Below are 26,563 nucleotides of genomic sequence, written 5' to 3'. Positions count from 1 at the left end.
ATTGGCTATATATGTACACGTACAGGGGTGCATTCAACTGCAACGGCAAACCGTGTCAAAAACAGCTGGAAAACATGTAATATGGGAAGTCTCTTAAAAACGGTTTAGGAAATCATTCTTATAATTCATTCCTTAGGTTAGTTAGGTTTAAGCAGTTCTAAGTTCTAGGGGATTAATGACCTCAGATGTTAAGTCCCATAGTGCTTAGAGCCATTTGAACCCTTTGAAGCATTCGTCTGGATGACCGCCTGTAAGGACCCAACCGTCGACGTGGTGTAACAAGAAATGCAATTCATTCGGCAAATGACAAGTATCTACTGATCCACGGCGAAACGTCAGTGATGCTGTGCCCACTACAATCGTAACTGACTATGTCGTTCGATGAACACAGGAACATGTGTTGTGGAGACCATATTCAACAATAATATTTGAACGGTGCGCTCCGAAATACTTGTCACTGTACCAGCGTTGTACTCTGTTGTCAGACCTGCCACAGATCACTGCCTATCCTGCATGAAACAGTGGGGGATACTCCGACCTCTACGTTTTGTGACGAGACATGGACGTCCAGTACCAGACGGCCTACTCTTTTTTTTCTGTCGTTCCCCACTTTCCATAAGTGTTCACGACAGTAGTACTCCAACATGTGCCCAGCTTCGCCGTTTCAGAGATTCTCGTTTCCAGTCGCAGCGCCACAACAACTTGTCCTTTGTCAAAACTGTTTACGTCAGTGGTGTTACGAATTTGCGACCCATATCTCCGTATTATTACTGCCCATTCGTCTCTCTGCCGCTTACATTCTTTCCTTACTGCTTCACGTGCCTGCAACACCACAGGGAGGCATCCATCCACGCGGTGCGCAGTAGTCATAATGTTTTGCCTCATCGGTGTACATAGAGAATTCTCACCCCTCCCTTCTGTCATTTTCACTCATTTTTAAGGTTCCCGACAACAGATTGTTGGACTGCCTCTTTCTGTGCAAACATCGAGGTGTCTGTGAACTTGTTTCGTATCACGAACAAACAGCGAAGGGTAAATATCGCTGACATCAAGATTCTACCGAACTGAAAAGAGTTGTGACGACCGAGAGATGCCACACTACAATACTCAATGAAATGTCACGCTATTTCGAAGAGTAAAGTCGAGACAGGCCAGGCCTAGGACCGCAAGCAAGCCACACACCCTGCACACGTGATGTCCGGCACGCCTTGGCTGCCTCTGACGTACAGCATTATTAGTGTGCTGTTGCGTTCCGCTGGACTCGGAGACACTAAGTTGAAAGACGCGGTCACCTCGTTGCCTTTGTGTGTCGGCTGGCTTGCTGTCCCCGTCGCATCTCCGCCCACTCCCTACCCCACTGACAGCTGGTCCTTATTCTGCACCGACGGCCGTCCCAAAACTCTTGGAACCGATTCACCACGGTGAGCCGCGTGACAAACCTACTTATGAGCTGGGAACACAAATGAACGTGCACGAAAAACAAGTGGGTAGGATGTCTCGTTTAATAAAATTCATTAGTATTTAATGGTGGGACATAGCTTTATACGAAACGAGATATTGAAGAGTTGATTCTTCGATAACACCCTTCGATAGATTTTCGGGGGCTTTTTTTTCCCCCAAGGAACTTCTCGATAGAATAGGAGGAGTGACCCACGAGGAAACTCTTCAGTTTCGATTTGAAAGCGCGTGGATTAATGCTAAGATTTTTGGATTCGAGTGGCAGCTTATTGAAAATGGATGCAGCAGTAAACTGCACACCTTTTTGCACAAGAGTTAAGGAAGTCAGATCCAAATGATGGTTTGATTTCTGCCGAGTATTAACCGAGTGGAAGTTGCCTATTCTTGGGAATATTGGTAACATGAAACGACAATAAGGAATATACGTATCGAGAGCGACTCATGAACAGAGGTCGACAGGAGGTTTGTGAAGTAACACCACTTATTGCCCGAACCGCCCGTTTCTGAGCCAAAAATATCCTTTTAGAATGGGAAGAGTTATCCCAAAATATAATACCATACGACAACAGCGAATGAAAATAAGGAAAGTAGACTAATTTTCGTGCTGAACGATCACTCACTTCAGATACCGTTCGAATAGCAAAAATGGCAGTATTAAGTCTTTGAACAAGATCCTGAACGTGGGCTTCCCACGACAGCTTACTATCTATATGAACACCTAGAAATTTGAACTGTTCAGTTTCACTAATCTTATGACCGTTCTGTGAAATTAAAATGTCATATTTTGTTGAATTGTGTGTTAGAAACTGTAAAAACGAAGTCTTACTGTGATTTAGCGTTAGTTTATTTTCTACAACTCATTAACTGAGGTCATGTGCGGAACTATTTGAAACTGAGCCAATGTTGCACACAACATCCTTCACTACCAAGGTACTGTCATCAGCAAACAGAAATATTTTAGAGTTACCCGTAATACTAAAGGGCATATCATTTATATAAATAAGGTACAGGTTCAAATGGCTCTGAGCACTATGGGACTCAACTGCTGTGGTCATCAGTCCCCTAGAACTTAGAAATACTTAAACCTAACTAACCTAAGGACATCACACACATCCATGCCCGAGGCAGGATTCGAACCTGCGACCGTAGCAGTCGCACGGTTCCGGACTGCGCGCCTAGAACCGCGAGATCACCGCGGCCGGCAATAAGGAACAGGAATGGCCCTAACAATGATCCCTGGGGCACCCCCCCCCCCCCTACTTGACAGTACCCCACTCAGACGCCACATCACAGCCATTATCAACATTGTGAATAATGACCTTTTGCTGCCTGTTGCTAAAGTAAGAGGAGAACCAATTGTAAGCTACTCCCCGTAATCCGCAATGGTCCCACTTCTGGAGCCACCTTTCTGTGGTCTCATAAGTAGTTTTATCTCATTGTTTTTCAACGGCTGTATGGAGGCGAATACATCAGTTCCCGTCAGATCACAGAACTTCAGCGCCGTCTCCACAGTGTCTGGTGAAGTGTCGCCATGCGAGACGCTGCTGATTGTCATCGGTCCGTCGGTTAGGACGTTAAGCTTGGCGAACATTTTCGTGCTCTTCGGGAGGAGAAGGCTGTGTGTCAGTACCGGCTTTCATCCTGTCATTCTCACATAATCTACAACACGAACATGACACTGCATTACACACACCCGTCACGTCACCTAGACTTAACAGACAACCTCACGTACAAAGCTTTTATACTTCGCGAAGGAAAGGTGCCTACAGCTGGGAAGATAGGAAAAATAGTTCGAATTAGGTGTCTGAGCCGGCCATTCGGGGTCTCGCAGCCATTCATGACATTCCACTCTACTTTACGCTCTCATTGTATGGACTATTGTATAGACTAATAGTCCCCCTCCCCTGCCCTGGCGTACGGGACTACAAGTCCCACCGCCACACCTTCACCTGCCCATGTTAGGCAAAATTCTTCTGCCTGACTCATGTAGTACTATCACCGTCAGAGGGTGGCACGGGACTACAAGTCCCACCGCCACACCTCCAAAGTGAATTGCAGTGACGGAGTCACTGCCCTGTGGAAATTTACTGCCTCACCAACACAGTTAGACCGCAATAGACCGGTGATGCTGTATTGTAACATATCACCCCGGACTACAAGTTTTGACTAATAGTCCGCAGCTCGTGGTCGTGCGGTAGCGTTCTCGCCTACCGCGCCCGGGCTCCCGGGTTCGATTCCCGGCGGGGTTTTCTCTGTCTCATGATGACTGTGTGTTGTGTGGTGTCCTTAGGTTAGTTAGGCTTAAGTAGTTCTAAGTTCTAGGGGACTGATGACCATAGATGTGAAGTCCCATAGTGCTCAGAGCCATTTGAACCATTTTTACAGCCTAATACTACTTCTGAAAGATACAGAAATTAACTTGAAATGAGATTTAAAAAATACTGTCTTGCTCTTTGAATCGCTGAATCGCCTCTCGGAAGTTACAATCGTAGGTACAATTCATTATCAAATTGGTATCAATATACAGAAACAAAATTTCTGAGCCACAGTATCCAATCTTTTGGTGTATATCTACGGTTTTTAACTGACCTCTCATTTTTCAAGTACAGCCATTATACAGGGTGTCCCAAAAAGAATGACCCAATTTTAACTTGTAATAATATGGAGACAAATGTCACTAGGTAACTGTAACGGCACTAGATGTAATCGGCATGTTCTAGAGTTTCAGAAAAAAATCCGCTAGATGTCGCTACGAGTGCTGACTGGAGCGTGCAGACAGTCTAACGCAATATGGTGTCCGCGCAACAGAAGGCGTATTGTGTTATTGAATTTAGTCGTACTCAATCAGTAATAGCAGTTCAGCGGGCGGATCATATTAGATTTCGTGCTAAACCACCACCACCAAAGAACATTCGACGCTGGCATAAACAGTTTGAAGAAATAGGGTACCTCTGTAAAGGTAAAAGTCCCGGCCGGCCACGCGTTCCTGAACAAACAGTGGAACAAATCCGACGAGCCTTTGAGCGGAGACCCCGCAAGCCTACGCGTCGTGCTAGCCGAGCTCTTGCGTTACCGCACATGACAGTGTGGCGTGTGTTAGTGTGTCCTTTAGCCCTCAAACTATACTGATTACAGCCGGTACAAGCTCTTCTAGATACTGACAAAGTGAAGCGAGTCGACTTTGGCAATGCTGTTCTAGAGGACATGGAAGATGACACTTTTACGTCACGGTTAATATTCAACAATGAGGCAACTTTCCATATTAGCTGTAAGGTTCACCATCATAATGTGCCTATATGAGGGCTCGAAAATCCTCATGAAACAATTGAACACGAACGTGATTCACTAAAAGTGAATTTTTTTGTGCTGCTTCGCAAAGCAAGGTTTATGGACCCTATTTTTTGAGGAAGAAACCGTAACAGGACAATCATATCTTGCAATGCTACCGAACTGGTTATTCCCACAACTTGACTCTGACAATTTCATCTGTCAGTAAGATCGACCATCACCGCATTGGCACAACAATGTACGCAGTTTCCTCAATGTCAACATGCCTCAGTGTTGGATAGGGCGTACAGGTCTGCGAGACGAGGCTTTACACTTTTGATCTCCTAGGTCCCCTCATGTAACGCCATGTGATTTCTTCCTGTGGGGATGTGTTAAACAATGTGTTTACGTTCCTCTCTTACCTCGTGACATTGATGAACTAAAAACCAGAATATCAGCTTCTGTAGCTTCAGTGACAGAAGACACCTTACACTCAGTTTGGGATGAATTTGGCTATCAGCTTGATGTCATATGTGCAGCCAGTGAAAGACATATTGAACATTTATGATCGATTTTTATAAACTTCTGTCTTTCCTGAGTAATTTAGTATGCAATATGTTGGTGTAATCCCTTCTTCCTAATAAATAATTCTGTTTAAAATCGGGTCATTCTTTCTGGGACACTCTGTCTATCAGTCGTCTTTTTTTTATTGTTTGAACAACAGTTCATTGTGTAGTAGGGTGAACTTTTCGCTTCACCTTGTAACGCTTGAAAAAATGTATTTAGAATGTTATCTTTTTAGATCTGCCTGTTACTCGTTGCGTAAAACAGTATCACGAAGAGGTCGATCGATGCAGCATTGCGCCTGGACGGTGCATTAGGTGATTAAAAGAATTCTGCTGTTAAGAGTCAGTTTTTTCAAGCAGCAGGCGACTGCTGTTAATCGACAAATTAAAGAAAACTCTCTTAGGAGTGTCGTGGTATTCCATCTGGATAATGGAAAACAATTTCAGAAATTTCGTTCAAGGCGATTCCTTTGCAAATGCAGGTGCTTGTGGCGGGCTTAGACAACGATTTTGTGTCACATGTCACTGCTCTGCTTCATCCATGACGCCTGTATTCTCTTATAAGACAAAAGCGTATGTTATGTTTATAGAAGGACTGTCAGTTTAGCGTGACAGTCTGCGGTTGGCAAATTAGGTAAGATCCATGGTCAACAAAGTGTTCACCGCAGAGTAATTCGCGTTCTTGTTCCTCTTTAGCATAACAAAAATTCTAATCAGTATAATAGCTAAGAAGTTAGACCACAACGAAAACTAAAATTTGTTCAGGAAAATAGGAATAGCTGACTGTCAAGAAATATTTGTTGTCTGTTGTAGGTTCACTTGACAGAGATAGTATCTCAGATAATTTAAGCTAAATAAGACACAATCATCCTTCTTGAAAATGTTAAGAGCAGCCTCTGCCCTGGATTACACAGACCTGAAGTGTATAATTTGTGACGCCAGTGACATGATATTGGATGGAGAAATGAAAATGCTGTAGCAGAACGACTTCTAGCGGCAACTATAAAATAAGCTGATACACAAGTTCCTTACCTACTGCAAATCACCCACGCAAAACACAGTCTAGTCTGTCTGCCCTATTGCGAGATACGTTCCTGATGAGGAAGGATGTGGAGTCGAAGCAGTTTCACAATTGACAATTAGTTTTCTGCTATATAAACGTGCTACCGCGATGGGTACATTTGTAAGCGATATGATACGCACTTGCTAACAGTAAAATTTTGCTAGGGTCTATTAGCAGCTAGTCTGTAAGGTATCGAAATTTTATTCCTATTTCCCCATCTGTAAACTGGCGCTAAGCAAGATAATGGGCGATGGGAAATAACAGCCATAGTTTAGTATCAGTATTAAGAAGGAATTGCAAAATTAGGACTGCATAGCAGATCCAAAAGATGCCGAACACTTCACTACAAATTAAAAGTTGAACGAACTCGAAACGAATTTAACAACAGCGATGTGACAATCACCCAATAAATACAAAGTCAAGGTATTAACTACTCAACTGTCAATGGCATTCGTCTTGGTCCTATGTCAAATTAGTTAATGGTTGAAAGTCGTTTTTCCAAATGCTCATCGTCCACGACAACACCGAAACGTGATATGATAAAATTAAGGCCAAATACAAAACTTTGTCTTCTGAGACAGCTTCACATCTAAATATCACAAAGCAAATTCGTAGGTTCCAGCACGAAATAGTTGCAAAATTTGACCTCTCGGTAGAAATCAACCACAAAACACTTGATGGGTGTAAGGTATATGGGTCTCATAGTGCGTCCGTTAGATTTTCTGTAGAATGAGCAATGGACTGTCCCGTCTCCTAGCTTTAGTTCACTATCACCCACCACTTTAACGAAGCGTGTTAGTGACTGGAAATTGGTGCTGGTCGTGCCACCCACAGGACGTCCATAATTCCAATTCCAATTTGAAAACGCTGCAGAAAGACAACCACTGCTCAGAATGATAAACAATCAAAATCGATGTAAACTGATATGCATAAACACATAGTGTGTACCAGCAAAAAGTGTTATCGAGACCTTTTCCAGATTCTAAAATGGCAAAACAAAGTGTTGAAGAGAAAACTGAATCGTTCCATAAAATCATTAGTATTGATCTGAGAAATGAAATTGTGCGTTTTAAAAATGTATACATTCACAGAAAAAGGCTACAAGAATACCACTCTAGAGATAGGGATGCTTAGTTGGCAGATCAAAATGAAATTTTTGAAGTATTAGGCACTCTTTACTTGATTGACCTCAGAGACGAAAACCACACAAATGCACCGGAACTTAAGTCAAATGACAGAACAGGAACGAACGTTTTGTGATCTCACACAAGTTACAAGAAATCTTTATTGTTTCTCAAGTGTATTAGATGTGATGATAAACAAACTAGGGATATAAGAAGTAAAACCGATAGGTTACCATATATTAGGAATTTTCTAGATGCATATGTGGAAAACTGTTCGAATAGTTAGTCCTCGAGAATTTGTTAGATCTGATGAGAAATTAGATGCTTTCGGTGATCGTTGCTGCTTCAGACAATAAACTCCCAAAGAACCAGCCAAATATGCCATAAAATATTTGCTCTCTGCGATTGTAAGTCAATCTACACCTCTTTGTTGGAAGTATGGTTTGGTAAACAGCAAACCACTTTGTGATTATAATGAACCATGTAATTTTGTGTGCAGATTAACTGAGCCAATACAAGGCACAAGCAGAAATGTGAGACTGGATAATAGATATACTTTCTATCTGTTGAAAAACAATGTCATTATTGCAGAAACCCTAAGAATGCATAGAAAAGAAATCCCACCTGAGCATTTGCCTTAAGAGAACACAGAAATCGGTTTGGCCGTTTCTGGATATCAGATAGACGTTACAATGGTATCGTATGTACCTAAAAGTTACAAATAGGTTGTACTCTTTTCCTCAATACAGAATGAAGGAACAGCAGATGAAGACACTAGGAAACCTAACACTATACTGGATTACATTAAGTGTGGGGGTGATACCCTTGAATCAATTTTCAATATATACAGGGTGTCCCAGCTATCTTGTCCACCCAAAATATCTCTGGAACAATTACAGCTATTGGAAAACGACTTTAACCGGTATCAATGTAGGGCTGGGGCCCATGAATGTACATATTTGGAAATATTCTAAAACGAAAGCATATGCGTTTTTTAACACAAACTTATGTTTTTTTAAATGGACCTCCTATATTTTTTCTTCAGCAGTCCATAGCATGACAAAAGCATATACACAATGGCGTTGATTGCATCGCAATATTCCCATTACATCCCGAGATGTTAAGACGCGAAGTTGACGCTTGAAACACCCGACATGCGCTGCTAGCGCACGTCCTGAGGTTCAGGGGTGAACCCCATGCTGCCGGTAATCGCGATGTGATTGACATGTGTAATCACACCTCCATACTTATCAAGAGGTCCGAAACGAATAATACGGTCTGCTGCCATCCTGCACTAACGTCGTACATTCCAGCAGGTATTTATCCCATAGGCTGGGGGTGATGCGGTTCTGTAACATATCTGTGTACCGCAACGTTAGTCACAAAGTCAACTTCGCTTATCGTTAATCCGTTACTAAAAAGGTAATGCCGTTCAACGTTAATACTTTACTTTACTGTAGATCTAGCGCAAGTGACAGTTAATCATTCACTCGTAATAGTAAAATTCATGTTGATGGTTTTAGTGAAACAAGCAAGTGGACTAAAGGTTTTACCGTTGTTAAGGTAAAAATGTTTTGATTTGGGAAGTTGAGGTAGGACATAGAAGATGAATGTAAACATGTTTAACCAATTAGTTTTATTATCACATAATTATCAATGTTATGTTTATCTATTGCGTTAAATGACAAATTGTTGCAAACAAATGTTTCTTATCATCTCTGGGTAAAATGGCCCCTTGTAGAAACTTCCAATGTGATACCAGCACTACATACTAAACATAGCGTTCACATCTCATGCTCAAAGTGATGCCCATTGGCTTGCATACATAGGGTCACTCTGCGGATGAAGGATGTCCTACTTCGTGCTACTGTTTCCTCTTTGATGGCTGTACAAGCATCAACAATGCGTTGCTTCATGTCCTCTGGCGTTGTTGGTTCATGTTGGTAAACAGCTTCCTTCACTGCTCCCCAAAGAAAGTAATCCAACGGTGTAAGGTCCGGAGATCGGGCAGGCCACCTAACTGGGCCACCTCGTCCAATCCACCTACCGGGAACTTACGGTTCAGAAGTCGTCATGCTCGTAAGGCGTTATGTGCAGGGCATCCGTCATGCTGATACCACATGACCATTCTCCGGTTCAGAGGTACGGTGTCCAAGAGAACAGGAAGATTGTGTCGTATAAATCTGGAGTATTGTCTGCCATTTTGGATGCCATTTATAAAGAAAGGTCCGATAATGGTATTTCCAATAATCCCACACCAAACATTAACTTTCCACGGACGTTGATGCTCTACCTGACGGAGCCATTTTGGATTGTCTGCGGACCAATAATGCATATTCCTCATATTGACAATTCCTTTGTTGGAGAATGATGCCTCGTCGGTAAAGAGAACATCTGCAAAAAAATTTGGATTAGTCAGAAGTTTTTGCTGAGCCCACCGACAAAATGTTACCCTATTGCGGAAGTCATTTCCATGAAGATCCTGATGTAAATGAACGTGGTAAGGATGAAATTTATGACGTTTAAGTATACGCTGTGCACTTGATTTCGACACACCAACTTCACGTTCAATTTGACGTGTGCTGATTTGAGGATTCACAGCTATGGTAGCGAGCACAGCAACTTCGGCACGTTCATCTGTGCGTGTTCTAGGACGATGTCGAGGTCTTGGATTTAAGCTTCCCGTTTCACGTAGACGAGATGTGAGACGACCAAACATCCGGCGCGAAGGCGATGGCTTATCAGGGAATCGTCTTCTGTACAGTCGTTCTGCCTGAACAGCATTTCGTCCACCTACAACAGGGTACAGTACAGGTATGTAGAGAAGGGTAGAAAACAGACATATTAACTCAATAATCATAATGTTCGCTAACAGTACTATCAACAAACAACCAATCTCATAACGTATTTTCCGTCAACGTACATTCTCCATAGATCAACAGCATTTCTACCATATTTTCATGTGTGTACATTATACTGTACACTATAAGTTTCACAACACAACGTTTATTCACAATGTGTACTACCTCCGTGCCGTCACTAGATTACTCTGATGCACGACTACACTGGAAAGCGGTGTACTGCACGCCAAAGCAACAACAAATGGGATGCTAGGAGGGTGGTGAAGTACAGGAGTTTGCATGGGTCGCAAATCATAAACAAGACGAAGTGGTAACTTTGGCAGTAGTGGGAACTACGTTGGACACTTGACTAGGTAGAGCCAGGCCCTGCGCGACAGGCACAATGGGTCATATAACACATTAGATAAACCTTATTTTGGGTGTGCAGGATAAATAAGACAACCTGACGAGTGTACACTGATCGGTACTGGTTCATATAGTGTACGTAGATACGTAAAACGTGCAAGAGGGAAACCATTATGTGCTTATGAGAGTTGATGGCAGTAGACCGTATTATTCGTTTCGGACCTCTTGATAAGTATGGAGGTGTGATTACACATGTCAATCACATCGCGATTACCGGCAGCATGGGGTTCACGCCTGAACCTCAGGACGTGCGCTAGCAGCGCATGTCGGGTGTTTCAAGCGTCAAATTCGCGTCTCAATATCTCGGGATGTAATGGGAATATTGCGATGCAATCAACGCCATTGTGTATGTGCTTTGTCATGCTATGGATTGCTGAAGAAAAAATATAGGAGGTCCATTTAAAAAAACATAAGTTTATGTTAAAAAACACATATGCTTTCGTTTTAGAATATTTCCAAATATGTACATTCATCGGCCCCAGCCCTACATTGGTACCGGTTAAAGTCGTTTTCTAATAGCTGTTCTTGTTCTAGAGATATTTTGGGTGGACAAGATAGCTGGAACGCCCTGTATACAGTAACCCAGATGATAAGGAGGTAGACGATGGCTACATAATACACGTTGTTCAACGTGGCTGGTATCAATGCTCAGGTATTGTTCCAAGGAAATGGAAAGAACACGAGAAATCCACATTTTTCTAAATAATCTTTAGTTTCAACTCATGAAATCACATCTCATCGAAAGATATGCCTTACCAACCTTACCAGCTGATGTTAGCACGTATATGTGTCATTACAGAGTTCATATACAAGAAAAGCTAGATGTGGCATTTGTGTAAGGGCAAATATTGGCTCCACAACAATAGGATGTAACGCTTGTAAGAGTTTTCGTTGCAAAAATTATTCTCAAACAACACTTACCTATGGAAAATACTGCGTACCTTCACACAGGCTGAAGGCAGTTAATTTGCAAACAAATTATTCCACTGTAACAAATTAGCATTTATAACATGTATGAAACTATTGTTAGCATAAGCTAAAATGTAACTTGTAATCGCTGTATGGTGTAAAGTAATAAATGCAATAAATGATTAAAAGCCATAGCCACTTATCATCAATGTGTACATACTATACATGCAAAATAATTTGTCATTTGGTGCAGTGGCTGATGGAAGCGACTGTAAAAGGGAAATGACTTTACAGTAGCTCCCACTAGCAATGGCACTGACACCTTAGGTAGAGTGTGTGTATAGTAATACACAATATGCCAGCCCCCATAACATGAAGGAATGTGCTCGCTCTAGTGCTGAGCCTTACCATCAAGGGGATTAGAGTTTTTATTATAATGGTTTGTTAGGGCTGTTTGTGTATTATTAGTGATGACGATTATGAATGTGATTGTGTTTTGTTAGGAATGAACTTGAGTATTACTGAAACACTGTGAGGACTAAGATATGAAAGTTTCGGTTGGGAATTAACAGCTATGAAATGTAGGAGATGGCATTAATTGGGTCAATAGAAATGTATTTGTGGAGAAATATAAATAACGTATTAGAATAATTATTAATTTGACGATTGACAACATGAAAGGTAATGTGTTCTTTGTAGAACTGTTTGGTTTTGTGAATGAAGACGAGCAGTAATGCAAAGTTTAAAATAATCATCTAATAACAAGAATAACTCTGTGAGGGAATGAAGCAATGACAATTAAATGAGTAATTAATGAAGAAATATTGAAAGTGTCTGTACTGAAGTAGCATCTGATGATACAGTACATACAAGTTTTGACAGATAAAAAATTTAAACTTGTAGATAAATTAAGTAAAGGTATTGTGCGTCAGCATTACTGGAATAATGTAGAGAACTTTTACTGTCATGAATAGCTTTCATACTTTTGTCAAACTTGAGTTTGCTGACATTGTTTTACAACATGATTTTGCTTCATTTTCTTCATTTGGAACCATTAACAGTTATTGTAAGATATTTTTAATACTATTGTTGCAGTTATCTACACTAATTTTGAATGTTGATTTTTAAGTTGAATATATTTTACCAATTTCATTTTAACATGTGTTTCAACAATTTATCTTTCATCTCATGTTCATTCTTACAAGGACCATAGTCTTAGGAGTCTATGAACTACCTGTTTTTCGTAAGTGTGATCTTTAATCTCATGTACATTCATACAAGTACTGTAGTTGTAGGAATCTTTTGTGGTTTCTTTTGAAATTATTATTGAATTAGACAATGAGGATACATGGAGACTGTTCATTCTTGCATAAGTGATCATTATTCCTCGTACACATATGTCTATTTAGGTCCTCTTTTAAGATCTAATCTCATAATGCAGTTTGCAATGGAAACAGGAGCTGAGGTTGTAAAGGAAAGCTACACAAAGTTTTTCAGGCAGATATATGAAAACATATTCATTACTTTGCTTGTTGGCACACATAAAAACAGATTTGGCAAACATTTAATATTATCTGTAAAAAGTTGTCAATTAAAATTAGAAAGTGAATGGTTTGAAAAGATGATTTTTTTCTTAACAAGGGAATGCTTCGTTCAATGTGGTTACCACAAGTGAATGAGTGGTGGACTATCAAGTAGTGATTGTGTATTATGTAGTTACTCATGAATATTTTGTGGTACCTTAGAAGTATACATTGTAATGAGAGTGATATTTTGATTTAGGATATGATGTTGTTCTCAGAATGATGATAGTGAAGTAGTGAGGGCGTTATTAAATATGGAAGGGAAAGAATCTAGAAGTTTATTGAGAAGTTGTTAATTTCGAAGGTTTTTGGGAGAACAGTATTATGAAAGTAGGTAAAATTTGCGAACAAATACAGATTACAGTTTATGACAAGAACCTAATGTAGTATCACTAACATAACAGTTAAGCTAAAACATACTGAGTACATGTGTACAACTACTACATGTGTACAACACTATTTGCACACTTACAAAGCACACAGTTACATGCTCACTGAAACTGTATGTGCCAATGAAAACTCACATTGTGATGTTGGGTTGTTAATACATGTTTACATTACATCATTGTTTATTTAAGTGATTTACTAAGGAGTATTCTTAGTATCGAGTTTAACATGATGTGATCTACATTGCCTTTGTTGGAATAATTTTTGCAGTTGAATTGATGAAGTGGTGTATATATGTTTGTGTTTTGAACATCTGATATGTTGACATTTTGCTTTTGCGATCTTAAGTTATATTACTTGTTATAACATATAAGTGCAGAATCAGTAAAGAATGTGCTTTAGTTGCAGTTACAACCAAACATCATATGCAGAGTCCTATATTTTCTATAAATGATTACAACTGTGAAAAGTAATTTAATTATACATTTGTAGGACTGGTTCAAGAATGAAATGGCTGATATAGATGGGAATGTATACAGGTGATATACACTAATGTAGCAAAAGATGAAACAAACTGGATGGTGATGAAATAAGGCCATGTACATTTAAGGTGTGGAGGAAAATGTAACTTGGAAAAAGTAAGTTTACCAAAATTTTCGTCTGTACACTACAAATGAGTGACCAGATTCACATTTACATAAAACCCAGTTCAAGTTTCGTTAAATCAGTGTAATGTCGTAAAAAGATCTATAAATATATGTAATTTTCATTCTCAATAGTATGTAACAGATGAGACATTTCACTACTTGTATCGTTTAATATTACCACATTTGATTTATTGAATCATAAAACGTACACATTTGAAAGCATATTTTGTTTTTCAAAACAACTATTATCATTTCTCCCCAATCAAAAACTATGTAGTTTCTTCACACTTTTATCAAAATTTTTCTGTCATTTGATGCATCCAAACTTATTTGGTGTTTGTTGTAAAGAAACTTTTCACCTAAGTACTCTACTTCCCCCGTGTAGAAAATGATACACAAGATGTAAACAACATGACCCAATATGCAACTTTCACATATGTATGAAGGTAAAATGCATATATAAAATATATTTTCACTCAAATGTTATTATTTCAAAAGTGTCATATACAGGGTGTTACAAAAAGGTACGGCCAAACTTTCAGGAAACATTCCTCACACACAAAGAAAGAAAATATGTTATGTGGACATGCATCCGGAAATGCTTACTTTCCATGTTAGAGCTCTTTTTCTTACTTCTCTTCAAATCACATTAATAATGAAATGGGAACACACAGCAACAGAACGTACCAGCGTGACTTCAAACACTTTGTTACAGGAAATGCTCAAAATGCCCTCCGTTAGCGAGGATACATGCATCCACCCTCCGTCGCATGGAATGCCTGATGCGCTGATGCAGCCCTGGAGAATGGCGTATTGTAACACAGCCGTCCACAATACGAGCACGAAGAGTCTCTACACTTGGTACCGGGGTTGCGTAGACAAGAGCTTTCAAATGCCCCCATAAATGAAAGTCAAGTGGGTTGAGGTCAGGAGAGCGTGGAGGCCATGGGATTGGTCCGCCTCTACCAATCCATCGGTCACCGAATCTGTTGTTGAGAAGCGTACGAGCACTTCGACTGAAATGTGCAGGAGCTCCATCGTGTATGAACCACATGTTGTGTCATACTTGTAAAGGAACATGTTCTAGCAGCACAGGTAGAGTATCCCGTATGAAATCATGGCGGTGAATCGAGGAAGTACAGTACATACTGACGAAACTAAAAAATGAGCTCTAACATGGGAATTAAGCGTTTCCGGACACATGTTCACGTAACATCTTTTCTTTATTTGTGTGTGAGAAATGTTTCCTGAAAGTTTGGCCGTACCTTTTTGTTTAGCTGTGGTTTATTTTGTTGTATCTTGTAGCGTATAGTGTATCAGGTTTTGGCAAAATATTATAAAAGAACCAATGTTGAAACTGTCCTATTTATTGTATAATAGATTGTTTAATAAATTGTTTAACACATGATCAGTGAAAAGTTCTAATATCTTAATGAAAAGGAAGATTAATCACCAAAATTGATGCAAAATCCACCCATCCCTACTTTTAATCACTCTTGTCTTCTCACACCTCACATAAAATTAATAGTAAAAATTAAACACTCGTTAACAGTTTATTTGTGGTTGCAAGAATTTCGTATACGTAACTACATTCCACTCGGGTTGTGGTCCACAATACCTTAATTTCGCACATTGGCGTACAAAGATCTTAATAGTTAGCACGGTCCATCGATAACAGTGACGAGAGTTGCATATGAGCAACTACCGTAACGTAATATACTACTTGTCCACCGCTCGATACGCCAGCGCCGAAACCATGTCTCATCCAACGATGGAGTCTTATTATACGTTCTATAAGCAAGAGGCACTCGGTTTCCAGTCTGATGAACTTTCCGTGTCAGTCGTGTTTGTAAAGTTGCTGCTTGCTTTACGTAGTATTGCTGAATATTTAATGTTATTTGCTGAGTATAATTAAGGCTTACTCTCATTTCGGAGTATTTACTACGGTCTTACGCACCTCTTCCCTGTCCAACTCCCCCTATGGGGACATATTCATTTCGATTAAGAGACATGACTTTTCATACGAAAAAGTAAAATTAATTGCAATACACCTTTCGACAGTATTTTTTATTCCTTTGCCTATAGCATTAAGCCATCGTAATTGTGAGGTAGAATTACTGTTGTTGTTGTTGTTGTTGTTGTTGTTGTTGTGTTCTTCAGTCCAGAGACTGGTTTGATGCAGCACTCCATACTACTCTATCCTGTGCAAGCTTCTTCATCTCCCAGTACCTACTGCAACCTACATCCTACTGAATCTGCTTAGTGTACTCATCTCTTGGTCTCCCTCTACGATTTTTACCCTCTACGCTGCCCTCCAATACTAAATTGGTGATCCCTTGATGCCTCAGAATATGCCCTAGCAAGCGATCCCTTCTTCTAGTCAAATTGTGCCACAAACTCCTCTTCTCCCTAATTCTGTTCAATACCTCCTTATTAGTTAGGTGATCTACCCATCTAATCTTCAGCATTCTTCTGTAGCACCACATTTCGAAAGCTTCTATTCTCTTCTTGTCCAAACTATATATCGTCCATTTTTCACTTCCGTACATGGCTACACTTCATACAAATACCCTTCAGAAACAACTTCCTGACACTTAAATCTACACTCGTTGTTAACAAATTTACCATCTTCAGAAACGCTTTCAAATGGTTCAAATGCCTCTGAGCACTATGGGACTTAACTGCTGAGGTCATCAAACCTCTAGAACGTAAAACTACTTAAACCTAACTAACCTAAGGACGTCACACACATCCATGCCCGAGGCAGGATTCGAACCTGCGACCGTAATGGTCGCGCGGTTCCAGACTGAAGCGCCTAGAATCGCTCGGCCACACTGGCCGGCGTTACGCTTTCCTTGCCATTGCCAGTCTACATTTTATATCTTCTCTACTTCAACCATCATCAATTATTTTCCTCCCCATATAGCAAAACTCCTTTACTACTTTAAGTGTCTCATTTCCTAATCTAATTCCCTCAGCATCGCCCGATTTAATTCGACTACATTCCGTTATCCTCGTTTTGCTTTTGTTGATGTTCATATTATATCCTCCTTTCAAGACACTGTCCATTCCGTTCAACAGCTCTTCCAATTCCTTGTCTCTGACGGAATTACAATGTCATCGGCGAACCTCAATGTTTTTATTTCTTCGCCATGGATTTTAATATCTACTCCGAAATTTTGTTTTGTTTTCTTTACTATATTATCTTATTTCAGCAACACAATATTCAGTATGCCGCATTAATGAAAAAGATTCGTTTGAGAATTTCTGAATCGGTGTTTTAATGAAGTAAAGTAAAATTAAGTACAGTTAGTTACTTGATTTGGTTCGACTGAACTTTTAAACTGCACGTTACTTATACTTCTGATCCCGATTTTTATACGTCACTCAAGCTGTAGAAATAAAATATACAGGCAGCAGTTAACGATACGAAAACTATCTTTTCGCCCTATCGCTTAGTATCATCTGTGTAAGATATACAGTGCGAACTGGGAGCCTAAAGAAAAGAATAGCTTAGAGAATCGATCGCGTTTGGATAAGAGGTCACGAAATTAATGAACTCTGTTTACTTCTCTTGCGCGTAGTTACCACCCGCTTTGATAATCAATTCTGATGTAACTTTTTGAGAAACACTGTGTACTTAGTGGAATTACGAGGTATAGAAGAGAAAAGCTGAAAGCACATTGAATTCTTCCCTAGTGCGCACGGTACACAGCACGATGGACACCATGGAGAGGTTCGAACTGAAAGATTTATTATTTAGGTCAGGAACACCAACAAAACTGGTAACAGATGCAAAATTCTACGTAACTGTTAAACCACTGTACAAACTGTGGCAGATTGTAGGCTTGGTCCCGTTCTACTTTACCACCAATGTTCCAGAAAACACGAGCGCAAGGAAAAAGATTCTAATGGAAACTTGGCCTCCACTGTGTTTGGTCCTGTCAGTCATTTTATTTGCACTAAATATCTACATGCACCACGCAGTTTATCCAGAATTCGCAGTCACATTTGTAACAGATATTTTAGCGAAATACGTTTCGAAAATCAAAATATTCTGTCTGTACGGAAAAGTTTTCTTTGATAAGTACACACAGCTACAAGCGTTTATGGAAGCACTAAGACATGCGGATAATTACTTAAATCTGGCGCGTACGGAAGGAAGGAAAGTGTTAAGCGCGATCCTGACTGTAATCTTGTTCGTCCTGTTGAGTGGGGTGTACTTTTCAGCGATAGTGATGGGTTATTTCCAGTTGTACCCTGGCTACCTAATAACAGCAAAGCATATTGTGTATTTCACTTATGTGCTGTTAGAGCTGAGCATATCTTCACTCCTAACCTGTCTGGCCCTCGAGCTGTGGGTGAGGTACAAAATTCTGAACGTGCGAATAAGGAACACCGTGTTGGCCCAACTGGAGGAGATGGAGGGTAGGCACTTGCTCGCGTGGAGTGAGGCGAGCGAGGACCGGGAGCTGGCGACGCGGCGTCTGCGGATGGCGCACCTGTCGCTGCACAGGGCCGCGGAGATGCTGCAGGCCCACACGGGGGTCACAGCACTGCTGGAGGTGGCGGGCGCCTTCTTCGGAGCCTTGTACAGCAGCTACGAGCTGGTGCTACAGCTGCTGGTGCAGCCTTCCAATGGGTCGCAGATGATATTCAACAGGTCAGTGCCAATGGCAGCGTAATACTACTTTGGTCGAATATGAAATTGCAGTAACACGTAGGCTGTAAACAACGTAATTTTACGTAATATATGTACACACTACTGTAGAAAGAATACAGGAGTCAGCTTGTACGTCACACGACTAGCGCCCGAGACGACCGAAATACCATTATTTGGATGATACAGTATCATGCGACGCCTTAATATCAGGAAAAGAGCTTTTTTGTGGAAAGACAAGTATCCTGGCCTACAGCGGGACGGTTTGGGTCAAGGAAAGGATATATAGTGTTCAACATATAGTACGTATAGTTGCAACATCTGTAATTAACAGTGGCTGTAAAGCAACCTCGCATCCTGTCTAACTGAATTTCGATGACAGATATGTATATGTCATTCCATGTTGTTGTTGTTGTTGTGGTCATCAGTCCTGAGACTGGTTTGATGCAGCTCCCCTAGCTACTCTATCCTGTGCAAGCTTCTTCATCTCCCAGTACTTACTGCAACCTACATCCTTCTGAATCTGCTTAGTGTATTCATCTCTTGGTCTCCCTCTACGACTTTTACCCTCCACGCTGCCCTCCAATACTAAATTGATCCCTTGATGCCTCAGAACATGTCCTACCAACCGGTCCCTTCTTCTAGTCAAGTTGTGCCACAAACTCCTCTTCTCCCCAATTCTGTTCAATACCTCCTCATTAGTTATGTGACCTGACCTACCCATCTAATCTTCAGCATTCTTCTGTAGCACCACATTTCGAAAGCTTCTATTCTCTTCTTGTCCAAACTATTTATCGTCCATGTTTCACTTCCATACATGGCTGCACTCCATACAAATACTTTCAGAAACGACTTCCTGACACTTAAATATACACTCGATGTTAACAAATTTCTCTTCTTCAGAAAGCTTTCCTTGTCATTGCCAGTCTACATTTTATATCCTCTCTACTTCGACCATTATCTGTTATTTTGCTCCCCAAATAGCAAAACTCATTTACTACTTTAAGTGTCTCATTTCCTAATCTAATTCCCTCAGCATCACCGCACTTAATTCGACTACATTCCATTATCCTCGTTCTGCTTTTGTTGATGTTCATCTTACATCCTCCTTTCAAGACACTGTCCATTCCGTTTAACTGCTCTTCCATGTCCTTTGCTGTCTGTGACAGTATTACAATGTCATCGGCAAACCTCAAAGTTTTTATTTCTTCTCCATGGATTTTAATACCTACTCCGAATTTTTCTTTTCTTTCTTTTACTGCTTGCTCAATATGCATATTGAATAACATCGGGGAGAGGTTACAAGCCTGTCTCACTTCCTTCCCAACCGCTGCGTCCCTTTCATGTCCCTCGACTCTTATAACTGCCAGTACTGCTTAAGATCTATCTCAGAGACCATCAACAGTGGACAGTGACAGACTCTCAGCAAATAATGAATAGATGTTTAAGATTTTGAGAATGTACCTCATAAAGACAGCGGTGGGCAACATCTGGTCTTGTGTTATCAAATTGGAGAAAACGTCACAGAGTTCAAGTTGACAAGTCACAACCAACAAACTTATAAGACATGTAATGGCTGTTCTGCAGCTTAAGGCTATTTGAATCAGATATCACCAAGGAGTATGCCAAGTGGAAACCTCTAATGCCCCATGTAGCCTGATTTTGCTTTATTGCAACCTCTGCTGCCTCAAACCTTAGTGATCAAATTTTCTTCCCTATTTTTCCAACAAGTTGCAATAATTTATGCGGCGATCAAAAAGTTTCCGTTTGATGACACTGCTGCAGCTTGTACGCAACCCACTTCTCCGATGCGGGTGTAAAAGCCTTACAACACGGCCACCAGGATTCGTATTTGTCTCTGTACTCATTAAGTATCACGACTATTATATTTATTTCTCCATCGTAAAATATCTCGACATCCAAAATGCGCACTCTTAATAGTGAGCTGGACCTTCTCTTCCTCTGAATCGAGGTTTGTAAGACTGTTAAAGAAACTTCCTGCTGCAGGCAACAAGCACGCCCAGCCAACCACAGTTTCCACTCCACTGTTTCCTCCCCAACTTTCGGTCGTGACTCTCATCCATTTGCACAGAAGATAACGCCCACTCCATAACACTCTGATACTCTTCGTCTTCTGAATCGTACTCTGAGCAGTCTCTCTCCCTCTCGTATCTGTTCCTGAATATTTCTCCTTCTCTTCCTCGTACTCTAGTAACCATTCTCCTATGTCAAAGATTTCCTGTTCTTGCCTGTTTACGTAAGTGTTACCTACATTCTTGTCCTTTATAATGTATGAATTTCGATCGCTATCACTTAATCTAATGTAGACCTTAGCAAGTCATTGCTGCATTCATAATTTCCGGAATTTTACACATCGTTGGTAACTCTTGTATCCACCAAATCCTGTCTATCCAACCTTCATCCTTTCGGCCTAAAATTCACATAATTTGCTAAAATGTGCTTGCTCCCATATGGGACTTTGGTTGTGGTAGCTTCTACCGATCCTCTATTATTTGACTGGATAACCTATTCCCGTATAAAATATTCAATCTGGGATGACGTTCCCCTTACATTCACTTGTTCCATCCCGCTTCAGGTCGACTCCCAAGGGAATGGTCCCGTACAATATGTCGAAACCTACTCTGCAATTCTTCACACGGGAAGAATAGGTCTACTCCGAAAGAAATGCACTGTCAAAACTGTAGGTGCTAAGGCCCTATGCATTTTTTAAATTTTATGTTAAGGTTACCCATTTTTGTCGCTCGAAGAACAGCTTATAACAGCAATTTGTACAGCTCTTTCTGTCTGGCGCCGAATCGGCGAATAGCTAGAGATAGCAGTGACAAGAGGACATAGTGTCACGTAACTCGAAGTTAAAAGTGCTCACACGCGAATTTTAAGCCCTTAACCGTACCAAAAATGTCTCAAGTCATTAATTTTTAGAATAACTTGCAGTACATATCGGCAGCTAAACTGATGTAGTTGTAATTGTTCCACAAGTTATTACCAGAGGAAAGAAAATCAAGCAGTGTATGATGTTATACTTCAATCGAATTACATCAATCAGGACTCAGTTAGTTGATATTAAATGTGTTATAGAAGTTCCTGTAGCACAGCTCTTGTTATGATTTGTGAATAATGTACATTTTGCTAACAATGGAACAGTTTTTATTCTGTGTAGTCGTCAGAAAAATGCGAAGTGTTTACTGGATGGCGAAACCAAGCATTTTCATTACACCTGGCACACCTGATAAAAGAAAAATCCCTACATTGAGGCACTGCAGTGTAATTACTATTTAGACAGACAATAAATGAAGAGGGAAATGGTTTTTCCGCATGCTTCCTGAAATTCGTAGAATTTGGTAATGCACACTGACTATGTAGAAATGCCTGAAGTTTAACAATACTGTTTCGGTGATAAACCTGAAATGAGAAAGAGTTACCGGCAATTATATTGTCCGACAACAATTACGTGAAAAAAGCTTTACACTGCTTTTTTTGTATCTGCAGGCCAAGAGAGCCCAACAAAACAAACGAATTATGTTCTGCGTCTGGTTAAAGGTTCCCGATGTAACGTTACAAATTACTCTTTCCCATTTTGCCAGATTTTGCTACTTCCATTATAAGAATTCGCAAGTGAACTGTCCTTTTTTGGTACTAAATCGCCCTGATGTTCCTGAAGACACACATAAAGCTGTACAAACAGGAATCCACTGAAACTTATCACTGACATTGTTGTACGATGAGGTAACTTCGAAATTTTGCGATTTGTTTTCCCGTATAATATTCTGAAACTGTTAACTAGGTTGAAGAAATCTGGAAATCAGTAACGATCAACTAGTTTGAAATTCTGAGAGCCCAGATTCACAGATCCTTCTCGGTAACGAGCAGTTCTAAATGTTTCGAATAATTTTTGTTTCACACTTGAGCGAAGTTGGTTTTGGCGTGTATTTCGTACTTTGCTTAAATCTTTCTTCCATTTATTTATACGGTTCATGTTCAGTTCTTACGAAACGAGCTTTGCGCACTGCTTAACTGAAGGGGAGTTGGAACTCCCTATCCCGACAATGTTAAATTTAGTGACTTGGCTTCCCTGTATTTCAGGAACCACTGTAGCCATTGACATGTTCTGAGTCTACTGAACTACAATAATTGCATTTCAGCCACTGCTTTCGGAAATACAATTTCTTAATTACACGGTTAAAATTTTGTGTACTTTTTTGTACGATATCTTAAATAATTTTAATTATACATAACATTATGTCCTTCTTTTTGTTCGGTAGACTCAGGATATGTACGTTATTCTTCCCTGAAAATTTGAATACTGCACTCGAAGTGGTTTCTGAGATTTGAGGAAAAACGCAACAGAAAAACTAAATTTTCAGGAACGGCTTCTAAGGTTTCAAAAGACTGTAACTCACTAAATATTTGCTTAATTTTTTTATTTTTAGTCACTCAGAAGCTCCCTGCACCATACCGTATATCATCCTCTTGACCTTTTTCCAAGTTCTTCCATCTTTTCTTCTTTCTGGACTCCTTAGTGGCCGACTGTGCTGCATACCCTGCTTTATCAATGCGAACCTTGCCCATCCGTTCAAGTTCTGTGATGCAATTTTCTCCAGGATTAAGTCCCATATGTTTCAGCACTTTCACCCTACCAATGTTGCCATCATTAAAAGCAATAACAGCATGACTGAACCCCCCCCCCCCCCCACACTTTAGTGCCTTCATTCCAATAAAAACATTTTTTGGTAAGCGAGTCCATATAAGATGACTGAATGGCTCATTGGGATTTGGAGTCTGACCATGCACACACTTCTTCAGTAATTCAGGATTTGCCCGGTCTCTGTAAATAGGTTTATTGATATCCATGAATGCTGCAGGAATAGAATGTTTATTGCTGTAAGAACTCTTTGAGTACTGTTCATTGCGGTAATTGTACCATGAATCAGGTCCAGGAGGGCGATGGTGGTGTGCTGGTTTTTCATCAGTTGACAGTTTGTGGAAGAAGGTAGCCCATACTGCTAGCTTCATTTTCAACAGAGTCTCAGTATTATTTCTAACGGCCCATAATACTGCTGTAGTTCGTCAATCATTTTGTCTGTCAGCCTGTCTCTTATGGTTTTACCATCAGAAAGTTTCTTGTCTCTCAAACTTTGTTTCAACTTCTTCAGCCTGGTGCGCACCCTCTTCTGGACATGAACAACACAAACACCTAATTTAGCCTTTATAACACTGCAATCCACAGCCTTCTATATAAAAAATTACCGATTTTATTATATTTTGAAGTAATGCACGTAAAAATTTTAACATTTTCAACGGGTGTAGATTATATTTAAAAAAATAAAATAAAATACTTTCCATGTGAGTTTAGAAGTCCGAAAACGTGAGAATAAAATTTTCCGTTCTAACTCCTCTTAAGCGATTTCTTCCTTCTTCGTTTAACGAAATCATTTACATCCTTTTCTTTGTCTCTGTAATCTATTAATGTACATGATTTCTTTGGGCTTGGAAGGTATTCTATTTTTCCTCGAGACTTCAATTAGCACAACATGGTTTTTAACACTCAGCGATACCGCACAAGCAAATGCTAATTATTATGGATATTAAATGAGTTGCAAATTCGAGCGAACAGTAACTGTGAACAGTTAACAGGGAAAATATCAGCGTAAACTGAAATACGCTTTACAAATTACGATGGCGTTATGTCGTGTTATGTGTTTACCAATGAGCCGTCGGCAAAGAGTATGTGCCCAACGTGTAGTGCATGCGCTATTTGCTACAGCTACGGTAGGGGTATATATTTCTCCAATCGCCTGGCGGGTTACGACTTCCGCAAATTTGTACAACTCTTAAAATGTTTGTATTGTGTCTTAGCAGCTAAGATTTCGATATTTTGTTTCTTTCGGTGTATGATTTATGCACAGAAAATTTCAGGGCAATTTTCGACAAGTCGGATTTGATATTTCACTTGTCAGTAGCGTTTAGTTTACCCGGCCGTTTAAGGGGGTCTGTCCAATATATTCGCCACGGCCTCTACCTATCCTGCTATCCATGCCACGATTCCTTTCTGACCCCATGGTTTGCGTACAGAAACCAGCACCAACAGCAAGCCAGCTGCACCTAATTATGATAATTTAGAACTTAACTTACTTTTAAGTAGGCTAGAGAAAAAAGAGATACTGCAGACAGCGCAGCGGATGCTACTTAGATTGTGCCATCCAAAGGGAGATTCTCTCTGTTTTCCAGTAACTGAGCAAACAGACAGAATCATCCTAAAGACAGAAAATATTCCTACATCAGCAGAGCCGCTGCTCGATCTCATGCTCCAGGTCTGCCTGCGCAGGTCAGAATCTTTCGACTTGGACAAAATATATATAGATCATGTAAGAGCACACGGACGAACATATTTTGATTACTCACAGACTGGCAGTAAATGTTTTGTACACGTAAAACACCCAGAACACATAGACAAAAAATGAATATCTTACAACATAATACAAAAAACAGTACGACAGTCAGCGCGGAAATCCCTAAAATAGCACTAGACCTGCAGGCAGACATCATGTGCTTACAAGAACCCTATAACAGAAACGGGCAGCTGATATGTCTACCAAAACATGCTACCACAATAACATGCAGCAATGACTGTAAGGCTGCAATAGTAATTCTAAATAGAACTTATAACGTAGTTAAGGTAACACAGTTATGCAATCAACACTTGGTTACCATAGAGATAACTAACGGGAACGTCACATGGGTTATTGCATCCATGTACGCCCAATACAGCCATCAAATACAGCCGTATGCAGACTACATCAGAGACCTAGTAATGTATGCCAGAGGCAAAAAATTAGTGATAAGTGCTGACATTAATTCCAGATCGACCCTCTGGAACTCAGACAGAAGAGATGACAGAGGACGCATAATCACCGATCTAATACAAGAAACACAACTACATGTAATGAATACGGAAGGACCTATACCAACATATGCAGGGTTCGATGGTACGAGCAGTAATATCGACTTCACGCTAGCAAATAATGCAGCAATGGCATACGTAACAAACTGGACTGTACACGACAACATAACCAGTAGTGATCATAATGTCATAACATACACACTAACTCACACTCAGAACACAATGACCAAATCACACACCAGACACTTGCTGTTGCACAAAGCAGACTGGAACAAATTAACGGAAATTATACAACGACACGATCTACAAAACATCAATGGAAGTATCGATTATAGAGCACACAAGTTAACACAGGTGATACAACATGCACAAAACACATCAATACCGACAGCAAAGAACACAAATTGCTCACGAGTACCATGGACCAACGAACTTACGAGACTCAAACAAGCCGCAAGACGCAAACGAAAATTATATCACAGGGCGATAGCAGATAGGGACCGACGAATAAGACTTGAAGCATATAGGCATGCACAAGACTTATACAGAGAGACCCTATACAACACGCGTAGACAACAATGGGAGCTATTTGTAACAACACAAACAGAGCAAAATATATGGGGGGAACCATACAAAATACTGACAGAGAAGATAAAAACCCCACTAGTTCTGGGAACGCTAAGGCAGGATGACGGCACGATGACGAGGGGA

At 40.3% G+C, this 26,563-nt stretch overlaps 1 protein-coding gene across 1 annotated transcript in view; it reads right to left on the bottom strand.

The window, feature by feature from the left end:
* The window catches only part of LOC124775772 (esterase FE4-like), an 80,154-nt gene extending 63,956 nt beyond the window's left edge, over window positions 1–16,198 (bottom strand). The window contains exon 1 of the mRNA XM_047250602.1: window positions 16,193–16,198. Coding sequence (XP_047106558.1) covers window positions 16,193–16,198 — 6 coding nt within the window. The remainder of the gene's footprint in view (window positions 1–16,192) is intronic.
* Between the last annotated feature and the right edge of the window lie 10,365 nt (window positions 16,199–26,563).

Source organism: Schistocerca piceifrons, chromosome 2, assembly GCF_021461385.2.
Source record: "Schistocerca piceifrons isolate TAMUIC-IGC-003096 chromosome 2, iqSchPice1.1, whole genome shotgun sequence".
Classification (NCBI taxonomy): Eukaryota; Metazoa; Arthropoda; class Insecta; order Orthoptera; family Acrididae; genus Schistocerca; species Schistocerca piceifrons.
The sequence above is the reverse complement of the archived record's forward strand: the minus strand, read 5'-3'. Positions and strand labels throughout refer to the sequence as shown.